At 44.7% G+C, this 12,226-nt stretch overlaps 1 protein-coding gene across 12 annotated transcripts in view; it reads left to right on the top strand.

Annotated features, from left to right (window-relative positions):
- The window catches only part of AMOTL1 (angiomotin like 1), a 175,471-nt gene that overhangs the window by 126,971 nt on the left and 36,274 nt on the right, over positions 1 to 12,226 (top strand). For all 12 annotated transcript variants that reach the window (XM_060160238.1, XM_060160240.1, XM_060160247.1 and 9 more), the window contains 2 exons: positions 2,639 to 2,783; positions 3,973 to 4,062. In XM_060160238.1, coding sequence (XP_060016221.1) covers positions 2,639 to 2,783; positions 3,973 to 4,062 — 235 coding nt within the window. The remainder of the gene's footprint in view (positions 1 to 2,638; positions 2,784 to 3,972; positions 4,063 to 12,226) is intronic.

Here is a 12,226-nt window from a genome sequence, read left to right on the forward strand (position 1 = left end):
GCGGAGCACAGGCTCCGGACGCGCAGGCTCAGCGGCCATGGCTCACGGGCCCAGCCGCTCTGCGGCATGTGGGATCTTCCCGGACCGGAGCACGAACCCGTGTCCCCTGCATCGGCAGGCGGACTCTCAACCACTGCGCCGCCAGGGAAGCCCTCAGATGTGTCTTGGCTTCGTCTGTAACCTCCAGGGCATTGACCACATCCGGTCTCCTTCTTTAAGTTTCTGGGTTCCTGGCTGCAATGGCACCCCTGGCATCAGTCTCTCGCCTGGGTTCTCCTGCCTCGCCTTCTCCTGCAGTGTCAGCGCTCCCACCCTTGGCCCTCTGATCTTCTGTTGATCTCCCTAAGTGATCTCACTCTGTGACTTCGTCTGTCATCTATGCACAGTGAAACAACTGCCCACCTGACTTTCAGACCCGTCTCTTTCCTGCTAACTGTTCTGCAGGCTCTTCAGACATGGTATCTCCAAAACCAGACTTTTGGTTTAGGTAAACCTGTTTCTCTTATCATTTATCTTGGTTAAGTCTTGTTACTCTGTCTTCTAAGCTATGAATGTCTGTGATTTCTTTCTCCCTTACCGTCCAGACCAGTCACGGAGACCTATTGATTCTACTCTTCAGTGTCTTTGGAATTTGTCCTTTTAGTTATCTGGGTTCATGCCCTTGTCCTGTCATTAAACTGTTTATGTTCGCTTCTTGCCTGGACTCCTTTCTCCTGCCTTCCCTCCCTACACCCACCCTGCAACCCTATCCTTTAATATGATCTCCATAAAACCTCAGGTGCAATTTATGCTGCTCTCCCCTCCCCAGGCTCTCCCCCCGCAACAATTACCTATGCCCATAAAGTCCTTCCTTATGGCCACTTGCCCCTTGCTGTCATCCCCAGATGACCTGTCGTGTCAGAGACATGCACTTTCCTTCGTGGCTCTCTGTCTTGGGTCATTCCCTGTCTTCTGCCGAGAATGCCAAAGCCCTTTGGCCTTTTCTTTTCTGCTTGGCAAATTCCTGTTCATCCCTCAGGACTCATTTTAAATGGCATTTTCTCTGAAATCTTTTTTAAAGAAACCCCTTCTCACCCCTGCCAAATAATAACTTTGTCTCTAGGCTACCATAGCATTAAATAACCACACCCCTTGTCACATTGCACTGTAGAAGCATTTGTATCTGCATACAGGCCAGCTCTAGGCTGTGAGACCCTAAAGACCAGGAAGTGTCCTGTGTCTGTTTCCTTGGCACCCAGACACATAGTAAGTGTGCAATAGGTATCTGTCAGGGTATGTATTACTTATAGGAGTCTCAGCAGGGACTTTTTGATCTGGGCAATTGGAGTTCCGGCAGTCGGGGTGTCTGCCTTATGGTGACATAGCTCTCCATGGAGGGACCAAAACACGGTGCAGTTCTCTTGGTGCCCAGGGAGAGGCACTAGTGTTCTCAACCCTGCCACTTTGCCTCTGATTCCAACTTTTGGTAGCCAGGTTTGCAGGTACTCTTTACCCTTTCTCCTGCATTTATGTTATACAACAATAAAATGGGATTTATTAATTTCTACTATAAAACGTGCTGTTATGTTAGACTCCTTTTATATCAGTTATAGCTACTTGTTATAGATTTATATATATCGTAGATTAAAGGCTCTCCCAGTTACAGCTCTTGATTTCGTGAAATACAAAAAAAAAAAAAAAAAATTGGTTTTTATCCCATGTCTTCCAACTCCCACATATAAAGAGGTTTTCTATGGTTTACAGTTAGATACAAATCCATTAGTCCTTTATATAGATAATTTCATAGACAAAGGGATAACAGGCTAAGCGATGAAACCTCTCTTCGTGTGGATTTTATGTTCCTTTGGGGATGGGTAGGAGGGTCTCAGGAGAGCACTGTACTTGGAGTCAGGAAATTAGGGTTCTACTTGTGATCCTTTAGTTTTCCTGTACTTTAATATTTTCCTCACATTAACTAGGAAAAATAATAATAGTTGTAAATTGCCATACTTAATATAAGCAGTTTATGTTTATTTTATGTTTATTATTTTTTTAAACATTATATTTTATTTTATTTTTTGGCTGTGTTGGGTCTTTGTTGCTGCATACGGGCTTCCTCTAGTTGCATCAAGCGGGGACTACTCTTCATTGCAGCACGCGGGCTTCTCATTGTGGTGGCTTCTCTTGTTGCGGAGCACAGGCTCTAGGCGCGTGGGCTTCAGTAGTTGTGGCACATGGCTCAGTAGTTGTGGCTCGTGGACTTAGTTGCTCTGCACCAACTGGGATCTTCCCGGACCAGAGCTCAAACCCGTGTCCCCTGCATTGGCAGGTGGATTCTTAACCACTGCGCCACCAGGGAAGTCCTAAGTTATGTTTAAATTCATCCCTTCCTGATATTTGTACCAAGAGACTATTACCAGGTGACATCAGATGGTCCCACCAGACTTGTGAGTCTGTAATTCACAGGATCCTAACATGGTGCTGGGAGACAGATGGGGGGGTGGTGAAGTCGGTTGCAGGATTTGGTAGACAAACTTAAGACACAGAAAGGCTGCATTGAAGACACAGCCTTCACAACTGGAGCATCCAAGAATCAGCATAGCTAAGGCATGGGTGGGAATGTCAGAAGTCTCACTTTCGTGCTGCTTCTCTCTTTCAGTTTGAAAAAGAACTTCAGAGAATCTCGGAAGCCTATGAGAGCCTGGTCAAGTCTACCACCAAGCGAGAGTCGCTGGACAAGGCGATGAGAAACAAACTCGAAGGCGAGATTCGAAGGCTCCATGATTTCAACAGAGACCTCCGAGGCATGTCAAGTTCACTCATGTTTTCTCTACCCTAAACGCCCCGTGTTGCTGACAGCCGGACTTCAGGCCCAAGTTATGTTACATAACCTTGTAAATCCCAAGCCTCTGGGAAAGGGGCACCAGAGAGCAGAAGTGTTCTTTTCACGTTGTAGGTTGTAGGTTGCAGCACTGAGCCTGAGAAGTGACAACCTCTATACACGAGTCCCTGACAGGGAGGGAGTATGTGTGCAGCTCCTTCTTGCTTTAAAAGTACTTAACATGACTCGTGTTGTGAATGGGAATGTCTGAAAAGACCAATGTTCCCTGCACAACCCTTGTCACATCAAACTGAGGCATCTAGTTGCATTCTTTGAAAGCCAACAGTTAACACTTGCTTGGTGTATAGTGTAGAAGGCAGAGTTAGACACATGTCCCTCTTGGAGAAAAAAAAAGCCCACGGTTGTGAAAAGAGTAGATATATATCAACTTCCTGAAAGCTAGGGGCCCCCTGTTACAGGATCTTGGGAACCTCCAACATGCAGAATGATCTGACCCATGAAATTATACTTCACTTTCAGTCAACCAAGCCATTTTTCAGTTCCCTCGTGTCAAAAGACTCAGTGTACTGGCAGTCTGTAGCTGGAACCTTTTTTTTTTTTTTATTACTGCAAACCCTTTAGTCTTGGGTATTATGTAAGCTCAATAAAGACTTGTTAGACTGAATTATTTAATTGAGTAGATGAAGATTGACCAAATGGCATGAGCAAACCTAGAACTCACTGAGTAGAATCTTCATCCATCAGGTCATCTTGACTTGCTTCCTGGTATTTATTTAATTGTTATTTTTAATTTTTTGCTTCCCAGCTACAGAGGGCTGATGGTCAAGGTTAGACGAGGGCTGGGTTTGAGGCCAAGGGAACTCAACCCCTTTTCGAGGACTCTGCTGGCCTTGCAGGAACCTGTTCTTCGCTGCCTGCCACCGGTGCACACCTTGGCATTAAATTGCATAAAGGCACAGCGTGGCGTCTGAGGACTTTTCTTTTTGATGTTCTGGAGCGTCTTGTTCCCCCCCGCCCAAGAGTTGTTCAATTTGGGGCTCCTCCCTGGGCATCTCTCCCTACCCAGCTCTCAGCACCCAGGTCATTTGCCTGTCGGAGGATCACTTAAATGCAAGTGCATTTCTTTGTAATCGTTTCCTCTCTGTGCACAGATCGACTGGAGACTGCCAACAGGCAGCTGTCCAGCAGGGAGTATGACGGACACGAAGACAGAGCGGCCGAGGGGCTTTACGCTTCCCAGAGTGAGTCTCCATGCTTACCTATCCCAACTGGGTAGTTTTAAAAACTGGGGGCCTGAGGAAAGAACCCTGTTAGTTTTAAGTAAGTTTTGTGCTGCTTGCTTGTTGATTTAACATATAAGCTGTTAGGCCGAAGATGAGACCCTCCTAGGTCTGCCAGAGACAAAGCCTAGGTTGATGTGTTAATTTCAGTAATGTTTATTCCGACCTCCTTACCTACAGTTTCTGTTTCTCCCTAATACCCTCCATGGGTATTATAGAGTATTTACTGGCACTCGCCACTTGGTCTAAGGCAAAGTTCTCTTTCCCCATGGAAAGGGAAGGAAGCCTGTGGTGGGATTTGCTCTTTTGTCATATTCTGTGTGTGCCTAGGTTGAGCAGTTCTGGACTGGCTGCCCCTGGCATCATGAAGCCACCTAAATGTTCCCAGCACGCGTCTCAGTAGGTGACGCTCGCTTGCGAACCGTTGGGCCCATTTCAGCCAGGAATAAAATGGCTTCCTGTGCCTCAAGATTTATTGGGAGAATGTTCTATTAGTTTCACCAGAGACAAACGATAGAAGCAAGTGGGTTTTGAGAAACCATCGATTAAGATTCGAATTTCTGCACGTTCATTCATTGTCCAAGTCAGAAATGTAAAAATCCAACTGGCTTTTTCGGGAAACTGTTTAGAAAACTGAATTCATTTCTCTGTCATGATTCTCAACAACATTGTGAGTTAAGTGCTCACACACTAAAGACAGTTTGAACAACAAAAAGTCCTGCGTTCAGACTCTGGCCATCCATTGTATAATGGTGGTATTCTGATGCTTGGGTCGCTCAACGCAGCTCTACCTTTTCAAGGCTGGGAAACAATTGGTTAAACTTTCTAATTTCCAGTACTATTTGCTGGGGTTAAGCTCCTTTGTTTTTCCCAGATTTACTCATGATTGCATTCCATTTTGAGTCTCAGCTTCATTTTTTAAATTCTGTTTTGGCAAATGGACACTAATGCAGCCTTGGGCTTTTGCATCAGATTCCTTTGCAGTCTTGCAGGTAGGTGAATTGGCCCGTGCTCCAGCCTCACATACAGAGCTATATCTGTCAGCGTCTTGAATTATTCACTTACCTAACAAAAGTTATTTCTTCTCATGGGTGCAGTAGATTTACCATTTCATCTGAGCTTTCATTTGAAAAATGAGTCATCTGTACTATTTGCACTTGATTTTGACACCTTAATTTTGGGTGATCGTGTGCTTAGGTAGAGTAAGTATCTTTGTGGCAGTTATGTCAGTGACGTCACTTTGTTGATACTCTGCCTTCTTGTCAGGGGATATTATTTTGTCACTTAGTTTGGGTCAAAATGGAAATGTCAGCGAGTTTCATCTGATGGGCATTTGCTGTAACCCCTCAGCCTAGGCTGTGCTAACGGACTAATAGGTTTTGGTGTCGTGTGAGTTCGGAAATGTTCTCAAAGATTTTAACCTTCTGGCTCAAAGCTAAAACATCAATAACGTAGGCAAAGAGGCCCTTCCAGCTTTACAGGGAATGATTTGTTCTGTGCAAACATACGCTGCTGTGTTCCAGAGGCGTAAACAAGAGAGTCCAGGGGCATTTTTCAACTGCTGAAATGTGCCTTAGTGTTGACATGTAATGTAATTGCATCTTGGCAGGACATTTGAAGCAGGTTTGCTAGCAGTGATATCTAACCAATTTTTCAGTACCTGGTCTTTTCAGGACACGTTGTGCCTTCGTCACAGCTTTACAATTATTTGCATTAGCTTCTTGTCTCCTGGTGTAGCCAAGAGATGGACTTGAGATGTTATTTCAAATTTACAGTAGGTTTTTTTCTTAGTGAGTTGGAAGAACTCTTTGTATATGCAGGAAATTAGCATGTCCCCTGCCAAATATAGTGCAGATATTTTCCCCAGTTGTTTTTTATCTTTGAATATAGTGTTCTTTATCTTACAGAAGATTTTTCAAGTGACTGTATTTATGCCTTGTAGGTTTTATGTCATACTTAGAAATGCTTTTTCTAATCCAAAATTATAAACATATTCACCTATGTTTTCTTCAAGTATGTTTATGATTTCATTGTTTGCAAGCCTTATATTTTAGAAGCCAATTAGGGAGGCACAGGAGGAGAGAAATTCATGAAGAACTAACCTGTAGGCAAGGAGACTAGTTAACAGATATTTTAGTATCTGGGCAAGAGAGGTAGAGGTCCTGAACCAAGACAGAAGTAGTAGTGGAGGGTAGGAGACAGATAAACAGGTGACAAATTAGTAGGATTTGGTAACCAATTGAATAAGGACAGTGAGAGAGAGAGAGAAAAGAGTGTGACTAGAGCCACTAGATGTGTGGTCATCCTTTACCAATAAAAAGCAGCAGGAGGAGGAGGAGTTGGGATTAAGTAACCAGTGAAGGTTTTTTTTTGTTTTTTTTTTTTTGCGGTACGCGGACCTCTCACTGCTGTGGCCTCTCTCGTTGCGGAGCACAGGCTCCGGACGTGCAGGCTCAGCGGCCATGGCTCACAGGCCCAGCCGCTCCACGGCATGTGGGATCTTCTCGGACCGGGGCACGAACCCGTGTCCCCTGCATCGGCAGGCGGACTCTCAACCACTGCGCCACCATGGAAGCCCCCAGTGAAGGTTTGAGCATGTTGAGTCATCTCATGCCCATAGCTAAGTGAGCAGGTGTAATAACAAAGGTGCAGACGTACCCCGGAGGCTGTTGATGGGTGGTGCTCTCTGTCAGTCTTTCCTTTTAGCACATGGGAACAGAATGGCAGGCACAAATTACGATCTCTCTTCGCAATTATTAATGTGTTCAGTTATCTGTATAGCTTTTTAGAAGCTCTATTGTAAGAGTACTTTTCAGTGCCTAGTAATCATAATTATAAACTTTGGGCACTCGAGAGAGGAGCCATCCTTTTCAAATGAGTCTTTTGAGATTCCAATGCTTGGCTTAGAGAAAGGCAGGTCTGACTGCATAGCAAATAGTAGTGACTTCTCTGGCTCACGCCTACCAGGAGCTAAGGCTACGGTGGGAAGCCCCTGACAACCACCTTGGCCAGTGGAAAAGTTAGAAGGAAAGGGGATAATAACATGTTTGACCTTTTTGCTCAGTGTTCAGGTTGAAGCTTGGAGTCCAGGTCCAAGAGCGCCCAAGGCACTCTTGCAGCATGAGCGGTCGGGAGGACTTCTGTAAACTCTCAGCTGACGGAAGGGGAACATCCTTCCTGGCATGATTTCTAAATTTCCCTGCTGCCCAGAGTAGGTTTTCTTTAAAGAAACAAAATTCTGCTCTTTAGTTGGAGCCTGATGAAGGCCTGGAAGGACTGCCTTGGTCATTACCACTTAGCTCTACAAGTTGAAATGAACATTCAACAGGGCGATAATTGTGCTCCTCTCGGACGTGAGATTTGCCTGTATTAAAAATCTTGCTGAATGGAGTGCCTAGGAATTTGATGGCTCTGAGGAGTGTTTTTCCCTATCACCTCATGGCGTTGTGTTTTTCTCTTTGGAGGAATTCAAAAATTTGTGTGTGTGTTTTCTGGTCTTACTTATTTGTTTTTCCAAATATGTTTGCAGCCAAATTGCTCCTTAAAAACAGGGCATCTAGCCAATTTCCTTTCTGATCTGGCTGAGTGAAACTGGGACTTCTTGGTCCTTTAGCTTTTTTAACTTACTGAGATTCCTAGTGTTCCCATTCACTTATTTGTCACATGTGTGCATGCGTGCTTTTGTACACACACACACACACACCAGACACAGGCCACTGTCCGCTAAACGCAGTGCCCCGGGAATGTCTGTCATCGTTCTTAGCTCTGTCTTCTCAATAAGTGAAACGTTTTAACTGTTTCTTTCTGAAAACTGGTAACTGCAGAGTTTCCATCACTAGTTGGTCAGAAAGCCAAAAATAAAATATTAGATGTGGGGAAACGAGACTGGCACAGATGATCTTCTTATATTCTTGAGTGGAGGGGGAGCTGATTAGCTCTGGTACGCTTGTATTATTCCAGGATGAAACGCAGTCATGTTACAGGATGGCCATCAACTTATCTCCCCACCACCACCCCATTAGGATTCTTTAGGCCCCATGGATTCAGCATATTCGGTGAAGTCTATGTAAGTCAGATTCTGGCTTTTGTTAAATGTCCCTGTCTAAGAAAAAAAGGTGTTTTGGGCATTCATTTGTTTAAATTAATAAGTAATGGGTGTAAATCAGTCAAGACTAATTCATAGGATTTTCCCTTATAATCCCCATGGGTTTAAAAATGAACCAAAAAAAAGTGTGGGACCACTCTATTAAAAATAATAGTAACTTGCCATTTTCAGTGTATCTTATAATCGTCATCTTACCCTTGAATTTTATCTTAGGTACTTTGATTTTCTGTCTCTTATAGAACATAACAGAGACAAAAATAATTTCCTAAAAGAAAATCCCTCTGGTTTTTGTATTTCCTCTAAGGGCTTGTGTGAAACACAAAGCAGAAACTACAATGACATAAACATTAATTCTGTTGACCTACATAGAGCATAAGGAGCTTATTCTGAATCCTCATTGGGTTTCATTACATCATGTTGTGGGTTTCTATCAGGCTTCAGTAGGAAGGCGAGGTTAGATGTTGTCACACGTGGATGCACTGGGCTTCTTCCTCCTCTGTGGGCCTGCTGGTGCTTGCAGCTCCTGACTCAGTGCGAAGCCCCTACTACAAGCACCTACCCTGCCTGCATTCTCTGTGGGCACCATTCCTTTGCATGGATCTCCTCCACTAGGTGAGAGAATTATAGGCATTCTTTACCAACATCCATCCCCAACCCTCATTAAAACCCTTTGGATCTTCATGTACCTGGCACTCAATAAATGTTTATTGAGGGACTGAGTAAAAGTGGGAAATCCCTGTAACAACAGGCTTGAAATTCTCATATGGTGCATAGTATCAAAACGTTCTTTTTAGCTCAATGTCTCCCAGTCATGTTGGTAGCTACCTCTGGTTTTGCTCAATTATTTCAAGATATTAGGCGAAATTATTAATGAACTACCTTCAGAAGAAGAAGCAACTTAAAGATGCTTGATTTTTTTTTTGCCTTCCACCTTCCCCCTTTCCTTCCTTCCTTGGTTTTTCAAATAGGAAGATATCCAGGTAAGGGAAATCTACTGTGAGGAACAGTAGTATTTTTTCATGAAAATGACTGCTATATACTACAATATAGTTGACTTCTGGTTCCCTGACGCCTTCTCTTTACTCTGCTGTGGTTGTGTTGGAGATGAGAGCTGGTTATGGTATATGAAAGTTTTTGTAGCAGCCGGCCATATTTTCACACTAACCGATCCATAGATCGTGCCAGACACCACAGATCAGCTCCCGGGCAAAGGGGAAGGAATCGTCCACGAAGCCTGCCAAGGTGCTTCTCTTAAACCAGGAAAATTTTCTTGCCCTAAATTAATGATTCTCCTTTGAAGGAGATGATCTTTTAGATGACGTCTATATTTAGTAGGACTGTGCGATCCTAGCAAGCAAAGGTTTTGTAGGCATGGGCTAAAGCAACTAATCTTGGATCAGTTACCGCATCTTCTGGTTCCTGGACTCTCACTGACATGTTCAGTGACCTGAAGTTAGATGCTTAATCTCCCTGTACCTACATTTCCTCTAAAGAAATAGAGGAATAAATCTCCCCATTGAGCCAGCAGAGCTCTTCGGGCTAACCGATGATAGGAAATGCAAAGAAGACTTTATACCATGCATTTATTCTGCAGCACTCCTTCCTGCTCCTTTGCATTCTCCCTCCACCTTCTCTGAAAGGACCTGCCAGTTTTCAGGGTGGGGTCAGTGGGCCGTGTTCCCAAAGAATGCCTGGGTGGCCCGCCGAGCCTTGCTGGGTTTGGAAGGCAGAGCATAGGAGCGCTCAAGCCGCTTGATCAACCTTGACAGGCAGCACCAAGAAACTTCAAACCTCCATGACAACCAGCTGCGCACCCAGGCTGCAGGGCATCTGTTTATGTTCCATCAAATCTTCTCCCCAAGTGTGAAGAGTAATGTTCCTCAATTTAGACCGATTTTCCGTGCTTAAAAAACCAGAGCCGATTGCAGAACGGTCTCTTGGTCATGTGTCGATATCCAGTGTCTAACAGGTGAACCTGACTTATGATTTTCACCTTGTTGGTTTTAAAATTATTTATTTGCTTAGCATTCCTGTTTGGGGATTGAAAAATCAAGTGTCTCGAGCTTCATTACGCTCTGTGTTCCTTGCACTCATAGCTGGACGGATGGACGGAGAAAACACAGACTGAAAACCAGACTGAAACCCATTTGCATTTCATGTGGCCTCAGGAACCCCTCACCTTCGCTGGCAGTTCAGAGGCAAGAAATCCACGTTCAGGTCTCGGCTCAAATTAAATGGCGGTTAGAGAAGGCTGCCTGAGATAGGATCCGGTCTTCCTTTTATATACTCTGCCAGTACCCTGTTCCCTTTGTAAACACTCATCGTACTGTAAATAAGGAAGTGTTTGGATGATCATTTGCTCTCTTCCCGTACTAAACTGTCCACACCACGAGGGCATGGACCCTGACCGTCACCCTCACCATCGTAGCCCCAGGTCACTGTGTTTCAGAAGCTGGCACAGTACCTGGTGCTTAGAAGCATTTAATAAACATTTATTGGATGTTGAATGAAATGATGACCATTATCACGTATTCAGAAACGGTTATTGGCTACCTACCATGAATGCGCAGTGTTCTAGGCCATAGGTCAGCAAACTCTTTCCGTGAAGGGCCGGAATGTAAATAATTCTCTGCTTGGGGGCCGTAACTACTCAACTCTGTCCCTGTAGCCCCAAAGCCGCCATAGACGAGCCGTGGACAAGTGGCCTGACTGTGGGCTGGCTTTGGCCTGCAGGGCATAGCCTGTGAACCTCTGCTCCAGGCACTGGTCATGGAAGAGAAAGGGAAAGAAGAAGCCCCAGCAAAAGGAGGATGGAAAATAAAGAACTTCAGAAGTATTTAGGTCTTATTTTGTAAATTGTCCTAATTTATAAATCAGGATATAACTGTTATTTTCTTTCCTGGGAGAGTTTCACGGTCATCTTTTACTTAATTCCTAATCGGGTGAGCGTGATTATTTCACATTAGATAAACTGAGACACATACAAATGCCGTCACAAACCTTAGTTAGCCCAGTGGGGATCCACAATTAGCTCACGATGGAGACAGGGCTGGGCAGGACAGCCCTGTGGTTAGCCACGGCTAGTAACTGCCTGGGTAGTGAGGTCTCAGGGGTGCCTCTCCCAGCAGGGCCGTAAATCCTCCCATAAGCATCCTGCTGTGAGATGATGTCTGCAGATCTTATATATCGCGGTTGGAAAGGACCTGAAAGGTCACAAGTCTGGTTACCAGCAATACACATGTCCTCTGAACCAGAGCTCCTTAGAAGCCCATCTGATGGCCGTTGTGAGCGACAGAGTTTCCGGAGGCTGTTGATCTGATGGTTCAAAGTTTATCTTCAGGTGGAGTTGCAGGGGTGCTCCCTTGTAATCTGGCCTTCAGGTCCTGGTTCAGGTCATCTAACGGCAGTAACAGCTGCCACCACGGACTGAGCACTTACTGTGGGCCAAGCACTGTGCTAACCTCTGTAGGTACACCGTCTCTGTTCATCCTCCAAGCAGCCCTGTGAGGGAGGTGTCACAGGTATTTAATAGATCAGGAAACTGGGGCACAGGAAGGTTAAGTAACTTGTTCATGGTCATACAGGCAGGTAAGTGGAGAAGACAGGTTTTGAACCCAGGGCATCCTGACTCTGGAGAGCCACTTCCTGTGTACCAGGGAGGTGGGAAGAGGTGGCAGGGTTGGACTCCCCGTGATTTTAGAGCTCGTTTAGCATGGCCTCCATGCTTCGTTAAAGAAGAAACTGTGACCAAGGATGATCAGATGATTTGTCCAAGGCCCCCTGGGTGCTTAATGCAAGACCATGACAAGAACTCCTCCTTTTTCTTGTTTTCTCCTTCCCCTTCTCCAAAGGTCATCTCTGTTGGCTCTGGGGGTGATGAAAGATTTCACATTTTTACCCAGAGAGGAATCCAGCCTTAGTAAGCGAACATAAATAATTCTTGTACTAGAAGTCTTACTGCAAATTATTTAGCCCAGTAATGTGACTTAATAATAATGTATTCAGGTCATCTCAAATGAG

This window comes from Lagenorhynchus albirostris, chromosome 9 (genome assembly GCF_949774975.1).
Source record: "Lagenorhynchus albirostris chromosome 9, mLagAlb1.1, whole genome shotgun sequence".
Lineage (NCBI taxonomy): Eukaryota > Metazoa > Chordata > Mammalia > Artiodactyla > Delphinidae > Lagenorhynchus > Lagenorhynchus albirostris.